The following is a 25,883-nucleotide window of genomic DNA, read 5'->3' as shown; positions in this document are numbered from 1 at the left end:
GCGAGCGCCCACTTCGCGGTGCGGTCGTCTGAGGCGGTCGTGTCCCGGGGGCTGTGGCCATGGCGACGGTGCGGGAGAAGGCGGCGGCGCTGAACCTGTCGGCTTTCCAGAGTCCGGCGCAGAGGCCTCCCGGTAGGTGCCGAGGACCCGGTCCGGAAACGGTGGGGGCCTTGGGGCGGGTGGGGGACGCAGGCTGCGGTTCTCGCCCGGACGGCGACCCCACCGGGTTACAGCCAGGTCTGCAGCGGCCTCCGCGAGCCCCCGCACTGCTGTGGCTCCTTGGACCCGCGCCGCCGCGGAGGGGCTGCCGCGCTGGAGCCTGCTGTCCTCGCAGCCAGCTTTCTCCTAAGTTCTCCAGACTTGAACTTCGCCGCGCGCGAGTCTGTGCGCCAGCTGCCTGCCGGGCATTCTCAGTAGACTCCACATCGTTACTGGTGACTGTCTGAGCCACACACCGTGGCTCCACGGTGTGGCCAGCGGCCGAATGCCTCTCTTGCCCGCTTTGTTCCCCAGACTCTTCCTAGGAGGGCTGAGAAGTTTCTGTTAAAAAAAGTTTAGCTTCTACGGGCAGGAACTTGGCATAAAAGGCATTTATTAGTTACGCTTTCCGGATAAGCAGTATTAAAATGAACAGAAATTTTTGATTTTCAGTAGTTGCTTGAGATTAGGGGAGACAGTGATTTTTGCCAGCTTAATCATGTCTTAGGGGGCAGGTTACTTAGGATGTTAGTATGCTACATCTTGTTTAAATGTCCAAACAATTGAACGGAATCGGATGATCAGTTAAACTTGCTGATATGTTAAAATTCCGATTCTAGCATACCCTACATCTCAGTAGATACAGTTAAGGAGTCCAGATAACACTTGGCTTTCTTGTTTTCCTTTTAGAAATGTTACACTCCGCCCCCGCCCCTCTCTGTAGCTACTATGTGGGATGCTTAGAGGATAAGCGTAAGTTCCCTTATTGTTAAAGTCTTTCATTTGAACTTGTGAGTCCTCCCTCAAGGTGACAGTGGTCAGTGGATCGAGGTGGGTAAAACTGGGTACATGTCAGTGGCCCCGCTTTTGTGTTTTACTTACAATTAGAAATGCTCCTTTTAATTTTCAAAATGCTAATGATAAATTGTGATAGACAACCACTTCTCATTTGTACTTTCCTAAGAACTGTCTTAATATCGATCTTACTCTCCAATTGAAAGGATTCAAATAAGCATCTGATGGGTACATTTAGAATTTCTCCAGTGTTTACAGTGTGAAGAGAAGGGGACTACTTTAGGAGTATAACATCAGCAATATTGGAAACAGTCTTGAGAAATCTTTAGGCTTACTTTCTGAGTGAAATTCCCAAATCTTACATGATTAAAAGCCTTGTCTTCTCTAACAGCTGAAATACCAGTTCTGAGCTTTGGTCATTAGTGAACAGGTTCTTACGATAAGAGAATATGTATTCAAAATTAAATAGATGACTCTCAGAGGAAAGAGTTGAAATGTTGGTTATCGAATTTGAACCCAAGGAAAGAACCACTGTCTTCTGCACACCAGGTGCAGTGGGCAGAGAAGGGCCCACTGCCTTTTCTCATTTGTTTTGCTTGCTGCAGTTGGAACCCTACCTGTTATCCAATGTTAATCCCCCTTCCACTCTTTAGTAGCCTTGTCAAAGTCCTCGTGAGCACAGTAATGGGAGCCTCTGGTTCTTGGTTCCTTGCCATTCTCTTTCTGTGTGCTCTGGCAAGAAGCTTTGTATCTGTTTCTCTATCTATTAATAATTCTTCCATAGTTTAAAGGGGCTATAACAACCAGGGACCTGATTTATGTAGAGGAAATAAAGTCTGTGTGCTAACTTTTAGTAAGTCCTTTGAAGATATTTGTCTTTTAATATAGACAAGCAAATAAGGGGTATGTTATCCTGTTATCCCTTTCTAACTGTAACCTAATTCTTTGAATTCACCTGATATCACTTTTCCAGGGAGCTCAAGTACTTCCCATATGCTGTCTCATTAATCTGTATGAATTAAAGCAAGGGCCAGTGCCTACTTTCATTGCTAATTTTCTAAACATATTTTTAAATTGTTCTTTATTTTACGTAGTTTACCTGCAGCCTTCTTTTCAGAGGCAGTGTCAGTCTTCAGTGTGACATCTCTAATGCTGTGTAAGAGGAAGACAAACTTTGGGCTAACCAAAACCAATATACAGTAAAAAGTGTTGCAATGTTGATATTGGTGTATAGGAAGTTTTCCCCGCTCAGTCGCAGCTGCCTAATTTAACACCCAAAGCCCAGCTCTCTACATTTATCTATTTTCATGAGATTTTGGTTAATGTCCAATAAATGTAGTTCTTTTCTTTGTCTTAATTCTGTGAGTAATGTTTTAAAAGCTCTTTTGAAAAAAAGTAATTCTTAAATACAATTCTCCCAATCCGAAGTGATTTCAGATTTTATATACTTATCTTCTGGTGAGTTAAATCTTCTGGTATGAGTCACATTTATCTTCTCATCTGCTAGTGATCTTTGATTGACTGCTGTTCAGAGCTTGACATCATCACCCAGGTGGTAGGAATGGGTAAAGGGTAAATGAAGGTGGGGACTGTGTCCCCTTAGTTCAGAGAAACGAAGAGGAAGAAAGAGACCCTCCTTTTTTTTTTTTCACTTTTTAAATAAATTTACAAATTTTTAGAATAGATCTAGATTTACAGAAAGTCATGAAGTTGGTGCATAGAGTTCCCATATATCCTTCACTCAGATTCCCTTATTATTGGCATCTTACATTAGGGCTTCCCTGTTAGCACAGTTGTAAAGAATCTGCCTGCCAATGCAGGAAGATGAAAGTTCAGCCCCTGGGTCAGGAAGATTGCCTGGAGGAGGAAATGGCAACCTACTCCAGGTATTCTTGCCTGGAGAATCCCATGGACAGAGGAGCCTGACGGGCTATACAGTCCATGGGGTCGCAGAGAGTGGGACAGGACTGAGCGCGAGCACACTGACTGTTAACACGCTCTTTTATAAGTATAATACAATACCAGTTAGTGGACTGGTATTGATATCCATACTTTTACTCAGCTTTTCTTAGTTTTTGCTGAATATCCTTTTTCCGTTCCAGGGTCCCATCCAGGATGTTATTATACATTACTGTGAATCCACATCTTCTTTGGCTTTTCTAGATAGAGACAATTTCCTGTTTCATTTCCATACATCTGTTAATTGCTGGATATGTGCTAGCCACTTTACATGTGAGGGTCTCAGATGACCCTCACAATAACTGAGAGAAATGGAATTAGCTATGTTTTGCACCAGCAAAGTTAGGCAGCTTGCCCACGATTGCATTATTAGTAATGATGGAGCCAAGAATAGAACCCAGTTCTCTGGGTCTCTAAAACCCAAGCTGTTGTCTTTCTCTATTCACAGAACCCAGCATTAGGTCTGCTGCATTAATGCAGCTTTTCATGTCTAAACAATATTCACTTAACCGAGGGTTTCTGAGCTTCAGCATTATTGACATTTTCTTTGTTGTTGTGGAGGCTGGCCTGTCACTGTGATGTTGAGCAGTGTCCCTGGCCCCTCTGCCCACTAAATATCAGTAGCACCTCCCCCTCCTTGGCATATAGCAGCCAAAAATGGCTCCAGACATTGACAAATGTCTGGGACAGGGGATAAAATCACCCACTAGGAACCACTGTGTTAACCCTCCTTTAAAATATTTTAATAGTTGGCAATAATCTGCAACTAACAAGTATTGAATAATTTGAATCTTTGTAAAATATAAGGGAATTTGAAAGGAATGGATTTCCCTAGTGGCTCAGGAGATGTGGGTTCCATCCCTGGGTCAGGAAGATTCCCTAGAGAAGGAAATGGCAACCCACTCCAGTGTTCCTGCCTGAGAAATCCAGTGGACAGAGGACGGGATCTCAAAAGAGTTGGACATGACTAGGTGACTAAACAACAACAAGGCCCTAGCTCACTGTAAGTTTTGTGCAAAATATGCCGAACATAAGCTGTCTGAATTCTTGTGTGTGTGGGGGGGGGGAGAGGGGGCAGTTTAATGCTCAAAAATGAAAATAAAATTGTTACATACTAATTTTGAAGTAACATGTTTTAGTAACATTGTGTGTATATTTACCTTACATTGGGATCCAGTATTGGGATCCAGTTTTATAATGTCTGTTGATCTTCTAAGGAGATCTGTTAATCTATTTGAAATGATTATAGAATTGTTTTCACCCTTATATTGGTTCTCACAGCAGGGCCGTAGTTAAAACTGACTACATAGATCATGGCTGAGACTCATTACCTGCTTGTGACATATGAGTAAATGTAATTTCTTGACTTGTCTGCCTTATAACTTGATTTTTAGGGAATTATTACCATAATAACTTGATTATTTAGCATGCATTTTTTAAAAGTAAAGATGATTATTAGTGGTATTACAAATACATATCAATTCAGTATTAGAAGTGTAACTTTTTGTGGCTGGTAAACTTTTTTGGGTAGATTTCAAATACATGAAAAGGATTGGTCTTTGCCTTTGAAAAATAGCTCTTGTTTTCAAGCAGATAACGATGAACCTGCTTGAAAACTGAATGTTAACTAGCCTAGACTTATGTAGTGCTCACGAGCATGTGTAGTATGTTCTAGACCTAGTTTCAAACAATTTCAGAGCCTCTTGATAGTTTCTCAAAGCTTTTTATCTGACAGGTCAAATTTGTTCCTGTGCTTCGCTTCTTATATTTTGTTTGATGTTGAGTGTCCATATCTAAATGGAGAGTGATCTGTTTTAGTCTCTGAAATCCTATAAATCAGTTTAGACTTGAAACCTACCATAAGCATAGTGTTTAACTCTTGTATCAGTACATGAAGGAACCACATTATAAAAGTTACCTCTCTTACTCAGAGTTGTTGCAGCTGGTCACTATAGACTTTGATCATTAGGTTACGATGTCTTTACAACATGCTTAACCAAATGGTAAACAAAGAAGCATCATTGTAGATAGTGGTGAATTTTTAAAAAGTGTCCAGTTCATATGCAAGTGAAGTTTAAGGATAAGCTGAAACTTAAATTCTGATTGCTAGACTTACATAAAGCATTCATTTTATACTTCTGGTCTCTTGAGTCCTGTTTAGAAGTCTCAGTAATTCATCTTACTGGGCCATGGTCAGTGATCCCAATGTTCGTTTCAGCTCTTAGATGATGATAAATACGAAGTTTCAAACCAGTATGTGGGGGATTTGTGTTCAACTGGTGAAGTCAGCATTAAAAAAACAGGTTATCCTAGTGTGGGTTTTGGCACATTTACTTGTCAAGTCCAGGGTATATTATGTTTTAAAGTATCTGTATGAACATGAGCTAGTTTGGGTCTGTGGGTGGTGATGCTTGAGGGGAAATATCCCAGGATGCAATGGTTGCAAATTAATGGTCAGTGAGAACAGAAAGGACCTGAAAGGGTTGAATTGTATTATGCCTGGAGGACTCTGGAAACATTGTAAGGCTCACAGGTGCCTACTACCCTGCTCTAACCTGTTCTTTAATCTTTTATATTGCGTTATCCAGCCTGCAAGACTTCCTGATTTCCCATATTTAAACAGCAAGTTAATATGGGGAAATATATTCTGTATATCCTGTTTTCCCTGTGAAGATTAGCTATTTTCATGCCACGGAGGCGCTCACCCCCATCAGTTGTATTATTGATCTCAAATTAATAAGTGAGTCAGCTTTATACCTTAAGATTTGTAGGCTTCCTTATAGCTCAACTGTTGTTATATATGTTTCATCTTTAATATTATTACTAGCCCAGAAGTCTGTTTTGTTGGTACTTAATAGGCAGTCTGAGCTTTGCAAGTTTAAAAACCTTGCTTATTTTCCTTTCCTGTGTACTGTGGATAGTATATCATAGAATTTATGATACCTATCATTATTTTAGGATTAATGACTACTAAGTGTTCCTAAATAGCTTGGTTAAGGATTTACAAATCTTAAAGATGTTTTTTGTTTATTTCATCTCATAGGCTCACTTAAAACTCAGATAATCCAAGTCTTCAGTGAAAGGTTAATGCTAAAACTACCTGGTGACTTACTTTTAATATATTTATATTTACATATTAGGAAATGCTAATATATATTTACTAGCTTAAAACTGAAGATAAGTTTAATTCACTGAGTCTCAATTTCTTAAAAATAGGATTATTAATAACTATTTCAGAGAAAGGCAGAGCTTGTTATATTGTAAGTCCTCAAATGTTCAGTTCAGTTCAGTCACTCAGTTGTGTCCAACTCTTTGTGACCCCATGAATCAGCACACCAGGCCTCCGTGTCCATCACCAACTCCCGGAGTTTACCCAAATTCATGTCCATCGAGTCGGTGATGCCATCGAGCCATCTCATCCTCTGTCGTCCCCTTCTCCTCCTGCCCCCAATCCCAGAATCAGGGTCTTTTCCAATGAGTCAACTCTTTGCATGAGGTGGCCAAAGTACCGGAGTTTCAGCTTTAGCATCATTCTTTCCAGAGAAATCCGAGGGTTGATCTCCTTCAGAATGGACTGGTTGGATCTCCTTGCAGTCCAAGGGACTCTCAAGAGTCTCCTCCAACACCGCGGTTTTCAAAAGCATCAATTCTTTGGCGCTCAGCTTTCTTCACAGTCCAACTTTCAGATCCATACATGACCACTGGAAAAACCATGGCCTTGATTAGACGGACCTTTGTTGGCAAAGTAATGTCTCTGCTTTTCAATATACTATCTAGGTTGGTCATAACTTTTCTTCCAAGGAGTAAGTGTCTTTTAATTTCATGGCTGTAGTCACCATCTGCAGTGATTTTGGAGCCCCCCAAAATAAAGTCTGACACTGTTTCCACATCTATTTCCCATGAAGTGATGGGACCAGATGCCATGATCTTCATTTTCTGAATGTTGAGCTTTAAGCCAACTTTTTCACTCTCCACTTTCACTTTCATCAAGAGGCTTTTTAGTTCCTCTTCATTTTCTGCCATAAGGGTGGTGTCATCTGCATGTCTGAGGTGATTGACATTTCTCCCGGCAATCATGATTCCAGCTTGTGCTTCTTCCAGCCCAGTGTTTCTCATGATGTACTCTGCATAGGAGTTAAATAAGCAGGGTGACAATATACAGCCTTGATGTACTTCTCTTCCTATTTGGAACCAGTCTGTTGTTCCATGTCTAGTTCTAACTGTTGCTTCCTGACCTGCATACACATTTCTCAAGAGGCAGGTCAGGTGGTCTGGTGTTCCTATCTCTTTCAGAATTTTCCACAGTTTATTGTGATCCACACAGTCAAATGCTTTGGCATAGTCAATAAAGCAGAAATAGATGTTTTTCTGGAACTCTCTTGCTTTTTCCCTGATCCAGCAGATGTTGGCAATTTGATCTCTGGTTCCTCTGCCTTTTCTAAAAACAGCTTGAACATCTGGAAGTTCACAGTTCATGTATTGCTGAAGCCTGGCTTGGAGAATTTTGAGCATTACTTTGCTAGCGTGTGAGATGAGTGCAATTGTGTGGTACTTTGAGCATTCTTTGGGATTGGAATGAAAACTGACCTTTTCCAGTCCTGTGGCCACTGCTGAGTTTTCCAAATGTGCTGGCATATTGAGTGCAGCCCTTTCACAGCATCATCTTTCAGGATTTGAAATAGCTCCACTGGAATTCCATCACCTCCACTAGCTTTGTTCGTAGTGATGCTTTCTAAGGCCTACTTGACTTCACATTCCAGGATGTTTGGCTCTAGGTGAGTGATCACACCATCGTGATTATCTTGGTCATGAAGCTCTTTTTTTGTACAGTTCTTCTGTGTATTCTTGCCACCTCTTCTTAATATCTTCTGCTTCTGTTAGGTCCATACCATTTCTGTCCTTTATCTAGCCCATCTTTGCATGAAATGTTCCCTTGGTATCTCTAATTTTCTTGAATAGATCTCTAGTCTTTCCCATTCTATTATTTTCCTCTATTTGCATTGATCGCTGAGGAAGGCTTTCTTACCTCTCCTTGCTATTCTTTTGAACTCTGCATTCAGATGTCAGCTAGTGTTAATATAATGAAGATTTGAAAAAAGACTAATGAGCAAATATTTTAAGTTCATTTAAATCTCAGCTATAGTCTCTGGTCTATTAGGAAGTTAAGAATTAGTGAAAAAGTGAAAGTGAAGTTGCTCAGTTGTGTCTGACTCTTTGTGACCCCATGGACTGTAGCCTTCCAAGCTCCTCTGTCCTTGGGATTTTCCAGGCAAGAATACTGAAGTGGGTTGCTATTTCCTTCTCCAGATCTTCCCAACCCAGGGATTGAATCCAGGTCTCCTGCATTGTAGGCAGACACTTTGCCCTTAGAGCCACCAGGGAAGTTAAGAATATTAAGTGATAATCCTCCTTTTATGTAGTCATAGTGGCTGAAAACAGTACAGCCACTCCTAGTTCTGGATACCAGGGAAATGACCAGGACGTATTTTGAGATTCCATCCATTGTGTGATTCTGGCTCTACTCAATAGATACTAACTGTAGTGCATGCGTGCATGTTAAGTCACTTCAGTCATCTCCAACTCTTTGCAACCCTGTGGGCTGTAGCCTGTCAGGCTCCTCTGTCCATGGGGATTCTCTAAGCAAGAATGCTGGAGTGGTTTGCCATGCTTTCCTCCAGGGGATCTTCCCCACCCAGGGATTGAACTCACGTCTCATATCTCCTATATTGGCAGGCGGGTTCTTCACTAGCACCACCTGGGAAGCCCAACTAACTGCAGTACCAGTAGTAAATTTAGTTTTAACTTGATTTATCTAGTCGAATCTCCCTAATTCAACTCTTAAAACTACTCACATATTTGGGAAATTGCCATCAATTCCTTCTTTGTTTAGTAATGCATTATGAAGTATCTGGAATTTTAAAATACCTGGATAATTAAAAACAATCTTGCTGATAATTTTAAACTAACATCATAATAATGGGTAGACAGTAAAATTGAAAGTGAAAAAGTGAAAGGTGTTTGGTTGTGTCTCTTTGCAACCTTATGGACTGTGTAGTCCATGGAATTCTTCAGGCCAGGATACTGGAGTGGGTAGTCTTTCCCTCTCCAGGGGATCTTCCCAACCCAGGGATCGAACCAGGGAATCCCACATTGCAGGCAGATTCTTTAACAGCTGAGCCACCAGGGAAGCCCATAGAAAAACCACCCATCTATTTTTGGTATTGGAAATAATACAAACAAATAATAAGGTTTTTTGTGTTTCTGTGTGTCTCTCAGTTTTTATGGTTAGTCAGTCAGTTCAGTCACTCAGTCGTGTCTGACTCTTTGCAGCCCCATGTACTGAAGCACGCCAGGCCTCCCTGTCCATCACCAACTCCCGGAGTTCACTCAGACTCACGTCCATCGAGTCAGTGAAGCCATTCAGCCATCTCATCCTCTGTCGTCCCCTTCTCCTCCCTCCTTCAATCTCTCCCAGCATCAGGGTCTTTTCAAATGAGTCAACTCTTCGCATCAGGTGGCCAAAGTATTGGAGTTTCAGCTTCAACATCAGTCCTTCCAATGAATATTCAGGACTGATTTCCTTTAGGATAGATGGGTTGGATCTCCTTGCAGTCCAAGGGACTCTCAAGAGTTTTCTCCAACACCACAGTTCAAAAGCATCAGTCCTTCAGCGCTCAACTTTCTTTATAGTCCAACTCTCACATCCATACATGACTACTGGAAAAACCGTAGCCTTGACTTGGATGGACCTTTGTTAGCAAAGTAACATCTCTGCTTCTTAATATGCTGTCTAGGTTGGTCATAACTTCCAAGGAGTAAGCGTCTTTTAATTTCATGGCTGCAGTCACCATCTTCAGTGATTTTGGAGCCCCCCCAAATAAAATCTGCCACTGTTTCTCCATCTATTTGCCATGAAGTAATGGGACCAGATGCCACGATTTTTGTTTTCTGAATGTTGAGCTTTAAGCCAACTTTTTCACTCTCCTCTTTCGCTTTCATCAAGAGGCTCTTTGATGAAACAGTATGAAACGACAAAGAGATAGGACACTGAAAGATGAACTCCCCAGGTCGGTAGGTGCCCAATATGCTAGTGGAAATCAGTGGAGAAATAACTCCAGAAAGAATGAAGAGACGGAGCCAAAGCAAAAACAGCACGCAGTTGTGGATGTGACTGGTGATGGAAGCAAAGTCTGATGCTGTGAAGAGCAATATTGCATAGGAACCTGGAATGTTAGATCCATGAATCAAGCAAATTGGAAATGGTCAAACAGGAGATGGCAAGAGTGAACGTCGACCTTCTAGGAATCAGCAAACTAAAATGGACTGGAAGAGGTGAATTTAACTCAGATGACAAGTATATCTACTACTGTGGGCAAGAATCCCTTAGAAGAAATGGAGTAGACATCCTAGTCAACAAGAGTCTGAAATGCAGTACTTGGATGCAGTCTCAAAAACAGCAGAATGATCTCTGTTCGTTTCCAAGGTAAAGCATTCAATATTATGGTAATCCAAGTCTGTGCCCCGACCAGTAATCCTGAAGAAGCTGAAGTAGGTCTTCATAGAACTGTTCAACAAGACCTTCTAGAACTAACACCCAGTAAAGATGTCCTTTTCATTATAGGGGACTGGAATGAAAAAGTAGGAATTCAAGAAACACCTGAAGTAATAGGCAACTTTGACTGTTGGAGTACAGAATGAAGCAGGGCAAAAGCTAATAAAGTTTTGCCAAGAGAACGCACTGGTCATAGCAAACACCCTCTTCCAACAACACAAGAGAAGGCTCTACACATGGACATCACCAGATGGTCAACACCAAAATCAGATTGATTATATTCTTTGCAGCCAAGGATGGAGAAACTCTATACAGTCAGCAAAAACAAGACCAGGAGCTGACTGTGGCTCAGATCATGAACTCCTTCCTTATTGCCAAATTCAGACTTAAATTGAGGAAAGTAGGGAAAACCACTAGACCATTCAGGTATGACCTAAATCAAATCCCTTATGATTATACAGTGGAAGTGAGAAATAGATTTAAGGGACTAGATCTGATAGAGTGCTTGATGAACTATGGATGGAGATTCATGACATGGTACAGGAGACAGGAAACAAGCCCATCCCCAAGAAAAAGAAATGCAGAAAAGCAAAATGGCTGTCTTGAGGAGGCCTTACAAATAGCTGTGAAAAGAAGAGAAGCAAAAAGCAAAGGAGAAAAGGAAAGATATAGCCATTTGGATTCAGAGTTCCAAAGAATAGCAAGGAGAGATAAGAAAGCCTTCCTCAGCGATCAATGCAAAGAAATAGAGAAAACAGTAGAATGGGAAAGACTAAAGATCTCTTCAAGAAAATTAGAGATACCAAGGGAACATTTCATGCAAAGATGGGCTAGATAAAGGACAGAAATGGTATGGACCTAACAGAAGCAGAAGATATTAAGAAGAGGTGGCAAGAATACACAGAAGAACTGTACAAAAAAGATCTTCACAACCCAGATAATCACGATGGTGTGATCACTCACCTAGAGCCAGACATCCTGGAATGTGAAGTCAAGTGAACTTTAGGGAGCATCACTACAAACAAAGCTAGTAGAGGTGATGGAATTCCAGTTGAGCTATTTCAAATTCTAAAAGATAATGCTGTGAAAGTGCTGCACTCAATATGCCAGCAAATTTGGAAAACTCAGCAGTGGCCACAGGACTGGAAAAGGTCAGTTTTCATTCCAATCCCAAAGAAAGGCAATGCCAAAGAATGCTCAAAGTACCGCACAATTGCACTCATCTCACATGCTAGTAAAGTAATGCTCAAACTTCTCCAAGCCAGGCTTCAGCAATACGTGAACCGTGAACTTTCAGATGTTCAAGCTGGTTTTAGAAAAGGCAGAGGAACCAGAGATCAAATTGCTAACATCCGTTGGATCATCCAAAAAGCAAGAGAGTTCCAGAAAAACAGCTATCTTCTGTATTAACTATGCCGAAGCCTTTGACTGTGTGGATCACAATAAACTGTGGAAAATTCTGAAAGAGATGGGAATACCAGACCACCTGACCTGCCTCTTGAGAAACCTGTATGCAGGTCAGGAAGCAACAGTTAGAACTGGACATGGAACAACAGACTGGTAAAAATGGGAAAAGAAGTGCGTCAAGGCTGTATTTTTATGGTAGATACAAAATTATACTATAAGTGAATACACTATGGTTCACTGCAGTCCCTATATTTATTTCAACACAAAAGATGAATTTCAAATGACCCACTTAAAATTTATGACTCGTGCACTGAGTTGAGGTTTTTTCCCCAGCCATACCACAAAGTTTATGGGATTTTAGTTCCCCAGTCAGGGTCGAAACCCACCTGCCTACAGTGGAAGCGTGGAGTCCTAAACCGTCGACTGCCAAGGGAATTCCCAGGTGGAGTTTTAATATGCCTCAGAAACTTATCTTTGCTTTCATCTTACACATTCTATCTAAAAAAGGAAGGAAGATGATTGTTTCAAGTAGGAGTTTCTTTAATTATAATTCCCCTTATTCCTTACTGTTGTACTGTTGCATATTGTTTTTCTTTTTTAGACTACTTTAAACAAAATCACTGCAGATGGTGACTGCAGCCATGAAATTAAAAGACACTTACTCCTTGGAAGAAAAGTTATGAGCAACCTAGATAGCATATTCAAAAGCAGAGACATTACTTTGCCAACTAGGGTCCATCTAGTCAAGGCTATGGTTTTTCCAGTGGTCATGTATGGATGTGAGAGTTGGACTGTGAAGAAGGCTGAGCACCGAAGAATTGATGCTTTTGAACTGTGGTGTTGGAGAAGACTCTTGAGAGTCCCTTGGACTGCAGGGAGATCCAGCCAATCCATTGTGGAGATCAGCCCTGGGATTTCTTTGGAAGGAATGATGCTAAAGCTGAAACTCCAGTACTTTGGCCACCTCATGTGAAGAGTTGACTCATTGGAAAAGACTCTGATGCTGGGAGGGATTGGGGGCAGGAAGAGAAGGGGGCGACAGAAGATGAGATGGCTGGATGGCATCACTGACTCGATGGACGTGAGTCTGAGTGAACTCCGGGAGTTGGTGATGGACAGGGAGGCCTGGCATGCTGTGATTCATGGGGTTGCAAAGAGTCAGACACAACTGAGCGACTGAACTGGAGGGAAATAAGTCTTCCCTGGTAGCTCAGATGGTTAAGAGTCTACCTGTAATGTGGGAGACCTGAGTTTGATCCCTAGGTTGGGAGGATTCCTTGGAGAGGAGGGCATGGCAGCCTACTCCAGTGTTCTTGTCTGAAGAATCCCATGGACAGAGAGCCTGGTGGGCTATGGTCCATGGCGTTGCAAAGAGTCAGACATGACTGAAGTGGCTTAGCCTGCTCACGCAAGGGAAGTAATCAGTTTCAATTTCTTTGCCAAAATATCTTGAAAATAAAGGAGGTTGTATACTTAACAAAAATGAAGGCTTAAAAACCAGAACACTGAATATTCAGAGGGTCATTCAGATAACACATAAAAAGGTATACTGTGTTTCCATAAAAAGAAAGAGCAAGCCAGCTAGCCAGCAAGCTGATGATTAGCTAGTTTTAATTCCATTAGCTTGCTAAAACTTAAGGTCCATTTTTTTCCCAATATTTCTCCTTTTCTTCTTCGTAGCTATGTCAAATATCAATTTATTAAAGTGAGGAAAAATATAAACCTTTGAAAGCATGTTTTCTTTCTTTTCTGTTTGGCTAAAACCTAACTTTATTTCTGGGCTTCTCCTATCTTTGCAGTAGTCTCTAAGCTCCTGTTGAGCAGGAACCAAACTGTTAGTTTACAAAGCACTTAATTCATGAGCATGCATAATAAGAAGCTTTTAAAAATTGGTTTATTCCAACAAGCATTATGTGTGAATGTATAACTATACGTCTGTCTGTCCAGCTATCTATCTAACTAATAAATGCTTTGAAATCATATAGACCGTGAACCAAATCCCAGCACCACCATTACAATATAATGTTCAGAAGTTATACCTAACCTCTGTACATCTGTTTTCCATTTCACAAATATGATGATGTCTGCTTCATAGAGTTTCTAAGATTAGATCATTTATGTAAGGCATTTAATAGAGTTCCTTAATTGGTAACTGCCGCAAGGTCCTATTTGATCTGCACCGCTCACTCCCGTTTTCTCTGATCTCACTTCTGTTGTTCTTTTCCTTGGTCACCTGAGTAGGTTGTGGTGGCCTCTCCTGTTCTCATAGCAGAGCACCTCCCTCCTCCTCAAGGTCTTTGCTCTTTCAGTTTTCTTGGCTTTCCCCTCAGATAACTACACAGCTTGCCCCCTGATTTTACTCAGGCTTCTGCTAAGGGATCACCTTGTCAGAGAGGTCTTTCCTGTCCTCCCATCTAAAATAGCATTCTCTCTCTTACCTGGCTTTACTTACCTTCCTGGCACTGATGTTACATACACATGTTGTCTGTATCTTCCCACAAAGTGTGTTTAAGTCCTTAAGAACAGGGACTTTATTTTGCCCATTCTTGTATGCTAACACATTGAACAGTGTTTAGCGTATAGTAGGCACTAACTTTTAAATTAATTGCTACTAATAATTTCATATTTCAATAACAAGCTGCCCTCATAATTGTTCCTTATTAATAGCTTTGGAGATTGCTACTTTCTACTTAAGGCTTGCTTAGACCTTATTACTTAGTCTGTGATTTTTCCCATTTCAGGTTTCAGTGTAGCCCAGAAGCCATTTGGAGCCACATATGTTTGGAGCAGCATTATAAACACTCTTCAAACACAGGTGGAGGTGAAAAAACGAAGGCATCATTTAAAAAGACACAATGACTGCTTTGTTGGTTCAGAAGCTGTGGATGTCATTTTTTCTCATCTAATGCAGAATAAATATTTTGGTGATGTAGATATTCCTCGGGCCAAAGTGGTAAGAGTTTGTCAGGCACTTATGGACTACAAAGTATTTGAAGCAGTTCCAACCAGAGTCTTCGGAAAAGACAAAAAACCCACATTTGAAGATAGTAGTTGCAGCCTTTATAGATTCACAACGACACCTAACCAAGACGGTCAATTAGGGAAAGAAAACAAACTGTGTTCACCTTCCAGGTGAGTATATGTTAGATTTTCATTTAATATTGGCAGGAAGAGGCACCTCGTTAGCACAGTCAGTCTCGGGATATTGGCAGAGGGGATGTTTACAGGATTTTGTCTACTTTTTAGTGAGATGCTGACTATCTTTTACTTTTGAAATAATGTTAGGCTAAAATCTGGGTCTGTGGGTAAATTTGATAAAGTAGAGTGAACTTTTATTTGATATCTCCTAGAATTCTTATTGACTTCCCTGGTGGCTCAGATGGTATAGTGTCTGCCTGCAATGTGGGAGACCTGGGTTCGATCCCTGGGTCGGGAAGATCCCATGGAGAAGGAAATGGCAACCCACTCCAGTACTCTTGCCTGGAAAATTCCATGAACTGAAGAGCCTGATAGGCTACAGTCCATGGGGTTAGCAGAAGTCATCAACAAATTTTTATTTTCCTGCTTCAAGGTACAATCATAGTATAAAGAATATTAGAGAGTTTATACGCAAAGTGGTATGAGAACAGGAGAGGTGAAGACAAACAGGTGGGTTGTCACTAGAATCCAGAAAATAGCAGATGTGAAATATGAAAGGAGCCAGAATGCAGAAAATTTCATAGGACATGTTAGGGAGTTTGCATGTGATAACACAGATGTCAGGGAGGCCATAGAAAGATTCAAAGTATGATGAGATTGACCTTCAGAAAGGTCATCCTGGCACCTATATGGACAGCCTCATGGGGAGAGCTAGGTAGGAATCTGTTGCAATGCTGTGAGCTACAGATGAGGAGGAAGTAGGCAGCAGTGGTGGAGAAGGAGGAACCATTTAAAGGGAGACAGAATTGTAGAACCCAGTGACTGAGATGGATATAGGTCATAAGTGCAGTTAACGTAGTTATTTGTCATGAAATAAAACTTTTTCCCTTTTATGCCCCTCAGCTAAATGGTGAGGAGGTGACCGTGTAATTGAAGCTCTTAAAGTTCAGATCTGACCCAAAGTCAGACATATAGTGTATTGACTGAAATATTTTTTAATTCTATATGTAAAACATGATAAAACTTACTTCTCTGTATACGAAGGAAGTAGGACAGGTAGGGCATGGTCAGTACTTTCCAAATGGAGATCCCTGTGCTTTATCTGAAACCTTTGGAACAGATGCTTATCGAAATTTGGAACTTTGGAGATTTTAGAAAGCTAATAATATACATATATCATTTACTAGATAATACTCCTAGACACAGGAGACATGGGTTTGATATCTGGGTCAGGAAGATCCCCTGGAGTAGGAAGTGGCAACCCACTACAGTATTCTTGCCTGGAGAATTCCTTAGACAGAAAAGCCTGGCAGACTACAGTCCATGGGCTCGCTCAGACACAGCTGAGCATGCGCGCAGATAACACTCCTAGAGGGATCTGGGACAGCATCTGGTAATCAAACACATTAATATTTCTGCATTGAAAACATTCGTATTAACTGGGATAGATATAAAGGCTATGATAATCTCAGAACAGGTTTTGTCACTGTATGAATTCTGAATAGACAACTTTGAATTTTTCAAAGCTTCTTGGGTTTCAGAATTGTGAATAGGGGATTGTAGATCCATATTTGATGACCACTGTCTACCAGAGAATGCCCTGGAAATAGAGATCACTAATAAAAACGATAAGCATAATTAAGTTTGACCATGTCTGATTGTGTTTTAAAATTGGAGACACAATTTTAGTCATTGAATCACTTTAAGTGCTCAAAGGAGAATTTATTTAGTGTATATTCAGGCTTGAGAAAGAAGGTGGCATGTCTTATATTTTATTCTGCTCTTAGAATTTGCATTTGTCATGCTTTTGCTGTGAAATACATAAACTGTCTAGAAACTCTTGGCTCTCAAATGCAAAAATATTTCTGTAGCCTTATGAATAAAAATTTATGAAATAAATTTGTTTTAGATATGCAGATGCATTATTTAAGTCCTCTGACATCAGATCCGCAAGTTTAGAGGATCTGTGGGAAAACCTGAGTTTAAAGCCTGCCGACTCTCCTCGTGTAAATATCTCTGCAACCTTGTCTCCGCAAGGTAAGCTAAAGATGATACAGGAAGGAATAGAAGACTGACTTCAAATAAAGTTATTTAAATTTTTTCAGTCTTAACCTTTATTAGAATTTAGATATTCAGAGCACAAAGAAAGAGCACACTGTGTATTAAAGCTGTTTATATTAAGTTTTAACAGAGGTCTATTATCTTTAACAAATAGATCAGTGTTGCAATTCTGAACACTGACTTTTGTCCTATCAGCTGGCAGAGGTTCAAATCTGAAATGTTTCGCATGCAGATTTTTTAAAAAAATTATTTAAAATATGCTTTCAGCTCTAGCTTTCCCTAAGGTTTTATTAGAGTCAGTAAAAAATTGGAAAATTATATTAAAACGTTAACAGGATTCTTATATTCTTCTTTGTCTATGGCCGTGGAATGTGGTTTTAAGGAGAGATTTCCACCTTCCCTCCCCCATCCCAGTTGTGGAAACCCTGAGTGGAATAATCTGCAGCCAATAGTTTCAGACCAGTTTTCAGACTGAATGACTCATTCTTTCTTCCGTGGTCCTTATTAACATGTTATATGACTCGGTCTGTTATCAAGCCATATTGCTTTTTACAGTACAAGAATGAAAAGAATTCCTGTTGTCCAAAGTCTGTTCTCCTACACTTTTAAAACAAATCTGGAATTGTTGTTCCTTTGTTATAAGAAACCGCTTCATAAAACTGACTTTCTCTTTTGTTTTCTTTTTCCACAAATTTATTAGCTTAGACCTGCCTAGGCAGATACTGTGGTGAACCTAGTAACTATTAATTGTTAACTTTTCCCCTTGTCATTTTCCCTGTGCAGTTATTAATGAAGTATGGCAAGAAGAAACAATAGTGCGACTGCTCCAGCTTATAGACCTTCCTCTCCTTGACACCCTCCTCAGACGGCAAGAGGTGATACCTAAGGTTACTCAGCCTAAGAGGCAGCCTGACTTGGTCAACAACAGGAACTATCTGGATCGAGGAATTCTCAAGGCTTACAGTGATTCCCAGTATGTGGAAATACCTGTAATAATGAGTGTATTTGTAGGAAGATAATTAGTTTTAAGATAATCTTTTGAATTCTTCTGTCCATACAATCAGATATGCTGTGTCAGTTGATATTATCATTGTTGGGAAAAATGAAGAACAAAATTACCTTGGTCAAAATTGATGAGATTTAAATGTCATTTTTTTTCATATTCATTTTTTTCAACATATATCTTACTTGCATATCAAGTGAAGAAAATGATTATGCTCCACCCTCTTTGTTAAAATATAGATCTGTCTAGTTTCTTAGAGCTGTCTGGTCTTACATTTCTAGTACTTCACCAGTTCTGCATTCTAATGAACTGTTAATATAGTTGAATGTCAAAAGGTAGCTTAAAACCTTATGTGAAAAAAATAATTACAACATAAGAATTTAAATTACATTTATACAATTTAAATTAGTAGGTGAAGGTATTTTATAATTACCTTAAATTTTAAGTACAGAATCAGAAATTGACCTTAAAGATCATCTGTCTACATCTTAAGATGAAGCTGATGACCACAGGAGGTGACCTGACCTGGGTGGTGGCAGAATTAGTTGTCCTGAGTCCACAGCAGTGGAAGATATGATTTTTTTTTAACTATTTGTTGTTGTTCAGTTGATAAGTTGTGTCTGACCTCTTTGCGACCCCGTGGACTGCAGTATGCCAGGCTCCCCTGTCCTTCACTGTCTCCTGGAGTTTGCTCAGATTCATGTCCATTGAGTCGGTGATGCTATCTAACCATCTCATCCTCTGCTGCCCACTTCTCCTTTTGCCTTCCATCTCTCCTAGCTTCAGGGTCTTTTCCAGTGAGTCAGCTCTTCACATCAGGTGCCCAAAATATTGGAGCTTCAGCATCAGTCCTTGCAGTGAATATTCAGGGTTGATTTCCTTTAGGATTGACTGGTTGGCTCTCCTTGCAGTCCAAAGGACTCTTAAGAGTCTTCTCCAGCACCACAGTTCAAAAGCATCAGTTTGGTGCTCAGCCTTCTTTATGGTCGAGTTCTCACATCCATACATGACTACTGGAAAAACCATAGCTTTGACTATATGGACCTTTTATTGGCAAAGTGCTGTCTCTGCTTTTTAATACACTGTCTAGATTGTCATAGCTTTTCTTCCAAGAAGCAAGTGTCTTTTAATTTCATGGCTACAGTCACTGTCTGCAGTGATTTTGGAGCCCAAGAAAATAAAATCTGTCATCTGTTTCAGTTTTTTCCCCATTTTTGCCACAAAGTGATGGGACTGGATGCCATGATCTTAGTTTTTTAAATGTTGAGTTTCAAGCCAGCTTTGTCACTCTCCTCTTTCACCTTCATTAAGAGGCTCTTTAGTTCCTCTTCCCTTTCTACCATTAGAGTGCTAGCATCTGCCTATCTGAGGTTGCTGATGTTTCTCCTAGCAGTCTTGATTCCAGTTTGTGATTTATCTAAGCCAGCATTTTTCATGATGTACTCTGCATGTAAGTTAAATAAGCAGGGTGACAATACACCGCCTTGTCATACTCCTTTCCCAATTTTGAACTAGTCAGTTGTTCCATGTCCAGTTCTATTGCTTCTTGACGCACATGCAGTTTTCCCAGGAGACAGGTAAAGTGGTCTGGTACTCCCATCTCTTTAAGAATTTCCCAGTTTGTTGTGATCCACACAGTCAGAGGTTTTAGCGTAGTCAATGAAGCAGATGTTTTTCTGCAATTCCCTAGCTTTCTCTAGGATCCATTGAATGTTGGCAATTTGATCTTTGGTTCCTCTGCCTTTTCTAAACCCAGCTTGTATAGCTACAAGTTCTTGGTTTCATGTACAGCTGAAGCCTGTATTAACAAATTGAATGTTAAAAGTTAGTCATTCTATTTCTTAAAATGTAGCAATTTTCTTAAGTTACCCAACTGGGATTTTATTAGAAATGGCTAATTAATATTTAATTATTTTGAAACCCTAACTTGTCTTCCTCTATTCTCTTTTAGCCAGAGTCAGAGATGATAGATCATACCCAGAGCTTTGAAGTAAGCCACACTATATGAGAAAAATGCTGGTTTAGGAATCAGATCTGGGATCTAGTCCTGCCTGGGACCCTGAGCTAGTAACTTAGAGTTTCTGGACCTCCATAGTAAATTTAAGGTGTAGAATTTGAATTCTGATGTCCTTTTCAGGCCTGTATTATAGTGGATAGCTTCTGTTTTTGCTTTAAAAAAGAGTGAAGGCATATTAAAATCAACTTTTTATCTGTGATACATGACGTAGCTATAGAATTATACATATCCATTATACAAGCTATAAAGAATTATATATATCTTTGTCTTCCCAGGTGGCTCAGGGGTAAAGAATCTGCCTGCCAAGCAGGAGACATGGGTTTGATCCCCGGGTCAGGAAGATCCCCTGGAGCAGGAAGTGGGAATCCATTTCAGTATTCTTGCCTGGAAAATCCCATGCAACCCTGGCGGGCTACAGTCCATGGGGTCACAAACAATCAAACATGACTTAGGGGCTAAACAGTAAAAAGCAGCAGCAAAGGTGTATAGAGATTCATCTTAGTAGGAAACTTGAAACAGCTAGTAAATCAGGTATGGGTTTATTGGTTATCCTTTGCTTTTTAAAGTAATTCTTTTCTCTCATAGGGAAGATGAGTGGCTCTCTTCAGCAATTGACTGCTTGGAATACCTTCCAGACCAGATGGTGGTAGACATAAGCAGAAACTTTCCTGAGCAACCAGATAGAATAGACTTAGTGAAAGAACTTCTGTTTGATGCCATTAGCAAATATTACAGTAGTAGGGAGCCTCTGTTAAATCACTTATCTGATGTTCATAATGGAATTGCAGAACTCCTAGGTAAGTAAGATGTTACTGAATACTAAAATTCTCTTTGGAGGGAACAGAACAAAGTTTCTTGTCCCAAAATTAACCAAAATGATACTACTTCAAGCTGGGAGTGGATCTAGACTAATCCATGGAAAGTATGTTTTTTCCAAAACTTCCAGGGTTCATTTGGAAAGCGGCTTTACTGAGCTCTGAAGTCATGCAGGGACTTCTGGTTGCTATAGGTGAATGCTGCTCTCATTCACTGGAAACTTAATAAGTATAGAGTAGCAGTTCTCTTTTTCAGAAAGTGTTACCAGCACTGTCACCACTCTCCATTTATCCTCTTCACAATGGCAGACACTCTGCTTTGTCCCTGTACCAGTGAGGCAGACTGTTCCATGTGGTTTGTTGAAAACAAGTTGCAGATTTCAAAGAATCCTATTTTTCTCAGAGTTGGCTATATCAATACTGTATACATAGTGTACCCTTGAAATGTCATGAATTATTGGAAAACATGGGCTGAGAATTTATTTACAAAGCCACATTAGATTTAACATCCTAAGATTTGTGAATGACAAGGACTTAGGACTTGCCAGTTTGAGTATAGGCTTTCTTGATGATATTGGCCATTCATTTTAATTCCTAGTCTCTTTGTTTTGCTGTTGAACATAATTTTGGATAAGTTTACTGATTAGCTTAAGTTTTAGCTTGACTTTTGTTCCCTTTGATATAGTTGTGTCTGGTCAAAATTAAAGCATTTTTTCCCTTTTGACTAAAGTGAATGGGAAGACTGAAATAGCATTAGAAGCTACTCAGCTCTTTCTAAAGCTTTTGGATTCCCAAAATAGAGAAGAATTTAGAAGACTGCTGTATTTCATGGCTGTTGCAGCACATCCTTCCGAATTTAAATTACAGCAAGAAGTAAGTCTTTTCTCTAAATGTTAATTGTATTCAGTATCTGTAATACTTACAGGACATATTATTCCATTATCAGCATCAAGTATGTGGAAATGGATAGTAGCTATTAATATTTAACATTGCCTTTTATATTACATTTATTCTTAAAAATAAATTCTATTGGGTATATGTTCTTTTACAGAGTGACAACCGAATGGTTGTGAAAAGGATATTCTCAAAAGCTATTGTTCACAATAAAAGTTTATCCAAAGGCAAAACTGATCTTCTGGTACTCTTTTTAATGGATCATCAAAAAGATGTTTTTAAGGTAAAACTCTGAAAGTAAAATTGAACTTATGTAATAGGTCACTAAATTAAAATGCATAATGTTCCATGTGCCTTTTTTTTTAAGATTCCTGGAACTCTACATAAAATTGTCAGTGTTAAGCTCATGGACATTCAGAAGGGAAGAGATCCAAACAGAGACACAGGTAATCTGAGAAATACTCCTTCCATGTCTCACGAGGATAAGTGGCTGCATTTTAGTTTCAGCTAGACTCTAACTCATCTTCTCAGAGCTATTCAGACTTAGCAGAGAGCCTTTTTATGTCAGAAAAGCAACCTGACAGGGTTAGAAAGTCAGCAGTGCTTAGCACCTTTACATGCATTTTATAAAATCGGGGAGGGGGGGGAATATATATATATATATATATATATATATATATATATATAAGTGGTTTTTTTCTTGTTAAATCTGAGGACTAGATCCATTAACTAAACTTTTTACTTTTAAACTTTAAGGATATATTTATTGCCAGAGAATTGACCGAGGTGATTATTCTGACCATACAAGGAAGACAACCAAGGATGAGCTATTGAATTTACTAAAAAATATTGATGAGGATTCAAAACTTTCTGCCAAAGAGAAGAAAAAATTGTTAGGTCAGTTCTATAAGTGTCACCCAGATGTCTTTATTGAGTATTTTGGGAACTGAGTGTCCAGTGTCTGTATATAACTTGTGTATTTTAAGAATAAATTATGTATCCTAAAGATTCAATCATATTGTAATATTAGATGTTCCTCTAAGTATGAAACTGTACTTAATAAAACAATTTTTGTATAACCTTTTGTGAAACTGAGTATTAGATGGTGTATTGCTGTTAAGTATTGACCTCTCTCAGGTGAGTTGATTTATAGAACTTTATAGAACATCCTGGGAAATTAAATGATGGGACATTGCAGCGTTTATAAAACAAAGTATTAAACAGTAAGGAAGTCTGTAATTACAAGTTAATAGGAGTGTGGTTTGTACCTTGAAAGGTATATTTCTTGAAGATACAAGATAGAAATTTAGGCTATGCTAAAATGAATTTGTCAGTTACCATAAACTGTAGACAAGTCAGAAATTGAACTGTCTTAATGCTTTTGACAACTTCATCTTATTGTGGATATCTTGTTATCTTATTGTGGATAATTGCAAACATACATAAATATGGGGAGAATAGAATAAGAAGCCCTTCATGTATTCATCATCCAGTTTCAACAGTTGTCAACTCATGGCCAGTCTTGTTTATTCTGGGCTCCCACCTCAGCAAATTTCATACATCCTATCACTTCATCTATAAAATTTCAGTATATATGACTAAAAGATAAGGACATTAAAAACATAACCCCGGTATCATTATTATGCACACACACAAAGTCACAATTCCTTAATATCTTCAAAAATGCAGTCAGTGTTCACAGTTTCTGATCTCAAATGACTGTGACATTTAAGTAGGGATCCCAACAGAGTTCATACATTGCAGTTGGTTAATGTGCTTCTTAAATCTTTATAGGTTTTTCTCTTTGTCTCTCCTCCCTTCTTTTCTCTCTGTTGTTCAGTAAACCTGGTCGGCTGTTCTTGAGTTTCCCACAATCTGGATTTAGCTGATTGCAAGCCTGTACTATCCTTTATCATGTTCCTCTGTGTTCTTCATTCCTTGTATATTAGTCATTAGAACTAATGTCTCAACAGCTTTTTATTCAGTTAATGGTTGTTTTGGAACAACTGCACTGTTACAATATACTTGGGTAAATAGGCATGCAATATAATACTTGTAACTTGTATAATACAATTTTAAATTATGCATTTTTACAATAATAAAACCAAAAGATTAAAATGAGACTGAATTTTAAATTCAGACTTTTAATAAGGGTTAGGAAAACTAAAATGACATACCAATAGGCTAGCATGTCAATCTTTTGTTTTCAAAGATATAACTTATACTGGCTAGTCTTTAAAAAGGAAAAAGTTGAGGACTGATCTATAGTACGTCATATACTTCTAATAAAGTAAGGAATAATTATGTCAGGTGGGTTCTTTTGTGATGTGTATTTTGCTTTGTTGCATAGGCAGGAAAGGAAGGCAGCTCTTTACACTGAAGTGAAAGAGAAGACAGTTCATGATTTAAGTGAGGAAGTTTTTAGAGACAAACTACTTAAAGTGTGGTGAGACCATAGGTGACCGAGCAACAGTGTGTGTACTTCCTGATTTGCAACCATTATTTTGCACATAATGGAATAAACATCATTATTTGGCAACAAAACTAATACCTCTCCTTCAGGGGAAGACAGGACTTTCTAGTTATATTCATGGTCCTAGAAGAAGAAGCATTCTAATACAATGTTAATTTGATGGACAGTCTAGTAAAACCAGTTTACCTCAAACGTCATAAGCGTAAAGTTTTAAGAAAATTGGCCATGTTTATGGCAAGCACTGTCAGAGTTTTAAAGGATAGGTCTGGTGCTCCCTGAATGCCTTGGACAGCCTTGTTGCAGCACCGGAGTGTCAGTTGTTTGCTGCTTGCTCTTATTCACGCATCCATGATGCTCTCTAGGGAGCCCTTCCCTACTTAAAACACCTGACGTCTAGGTGACTGTGAGCTTCCCCTCCACTCTAGCTCAGTAAGCCCTGATCTGAAGGGCTTCCCTAGTGGCTCAGCTGGTAAAGAATCTGCCTGCAATGTGGGGGACCTGGGTTTGATCCCTGGGTTGGGAAGATCCCCTGGAGAAGGGAACAGCTAATCTAGAGACTATGGTATATTGGAAGGACTGATGCTGAAGTTCCAATACTTTGGCCACCTGATGCGAAGAGCTGACTCATTGGAAAAGACCCTGATGCTGGGAAAGACTGAAGGCAAAAGGAGAAGGGGTGGCAGAGGATGCGATGGTTATATAGCGTTACCGACTAATGGACATGAATCGAGCAAACTCTGGGAGATAGTGGAGGACAGAGAGGCCTGGCATGCTGCTGTCCAAGGGGTCATAAAGAGTCACCTTAGCAACTGAACAATACCAAAAAGTATATTCATCTAGACTCTGAAGTGAGAACTGAATGTTTTCTTCCTAAATCTTAGTTCCAGTTAATATCTTATGGCATCCCCCTCCCCCTCAAAGTGAATCCTTTTCTGAGAACTGTGTGTTTCAGGAACAATTCTTACTTTAATGTGCTAGTTAATGATTGGCTTAAGGGTGTGGAATTATTGCACACAGTCTTCAATACTTCAGGAATAACTGCCCATGTGTGATCTATTTAGAAGTGGCGTTTGAAAGCAACTCCTAATTCCACTCCATCTTGGTTAGTTCTAGTTATTTAACAAGTTTATAGGCTGCAGCTAAGAGGCTTGATTGTTACCTTCATTTTAAGGCACACATGTTTGATGTTCATTCTTAAAGCATTTTACAAAAGAACATAAAAGTTACGGAACTTTTGAAGATTAGACCCCCCACAACTATTTCTATTCCTGTACTTTGCTGTCTTACTATACAGGCTGAGAAAAGCATGGTTTTCTTGGATCAGCAACTGTTCAGGGCTGCGACAGCCACGGCCCGTGTACCTGGGACAAAGGGGAAGGAGGCTTCAGAACAAGCTTGTCTTAACACGGTAATATTTCCTTTCTAGAATACAGATGGCACATAAAATGCTGAGTGCTGTGTTTCTGAGCTCTCTAAACAGAGTTGAACCCTCGTGAGAAGTCTTTGCCTCCTTTCCTTCCATCTTTTCAGGGCGAGGGTCTAGCTCTTCCTGTCGACAAAGTGTAGCGGCC

General features: G+C 39.6%; 2 protein-coding genes across 3 annotated transcripts in view; both read left to right on the top strand.

Moving 5' to 3' along the window:
- Positions 1 to 25,694, top strand: DEPDC7 (DEP domain containing 7). 2 transcript variants are annotated; one of them, XM_018059271.1, is made up of 10 exons: positions 1 to 132; positions 14,653 to 15,043; positions 16,959 to 17,086; positions 17,894 to 18,083; positions 20,716 to 20,927; positions 21,676 to 21,818; positions 21,997 to 22,122; positions 22,207 to 22,285; positions 22,596 to 22,736; positions 25,607 to 25,694. In XM_018059271.1, the coding sequence occupies exons 1-10, from the start codon at positions 60 to 62 to the stop codon at positions 25,609 to 25,611; spliced, it is 1,488 nt and encodes a 495-aa protein (XP_017914760.1). In that variant the 5' UTR covers positions 1 to 59; the 3' UTR covers positions 25,612 to 25,694. The 2 variants fall into 2 exon arrangements, with proteins under 2 accessions (XP_017914760.1, XP_017914759.1); XM_018059270.1 differs by lacking the exon at positions 25,607 to 25,694 and having other exon boundaries at positions 22,596 to 22,934.
- Positions 25,645 to 25,883, top strand: part of TCP11L1 (t-complex 11 like 1) — a 37,060-nt gene continuing 36,821 nt past the window's right edge. The window contains exon 1 of the mRNA XM_018059276.1: positions 25,645 to 25,720. The gene's annotated coding sequence lies outside the window, so the exon portion shown is untranslated. The remainder of the gene's footprint in view (positions 25,721 to 25,883) is intronic.

Source organism: Capra hircus, chromosome 15 (genome assembly GCF_001704415.2).
Source record: "Capra hircus breed San Clemente chromosome 15, ASM170441v1, whole genome shotgun sequence".
NCBI classification, from domain to species: Eukaryota; Metazoa; Chordata; class Mammalia; order Artiodactyla; family Bovidae; genus Capra; species Capra hircus.
Note: the sequence above shows the minus strand (reverse complement) of the source record. Positions and strands in the feature narration are given on the sequence as shown.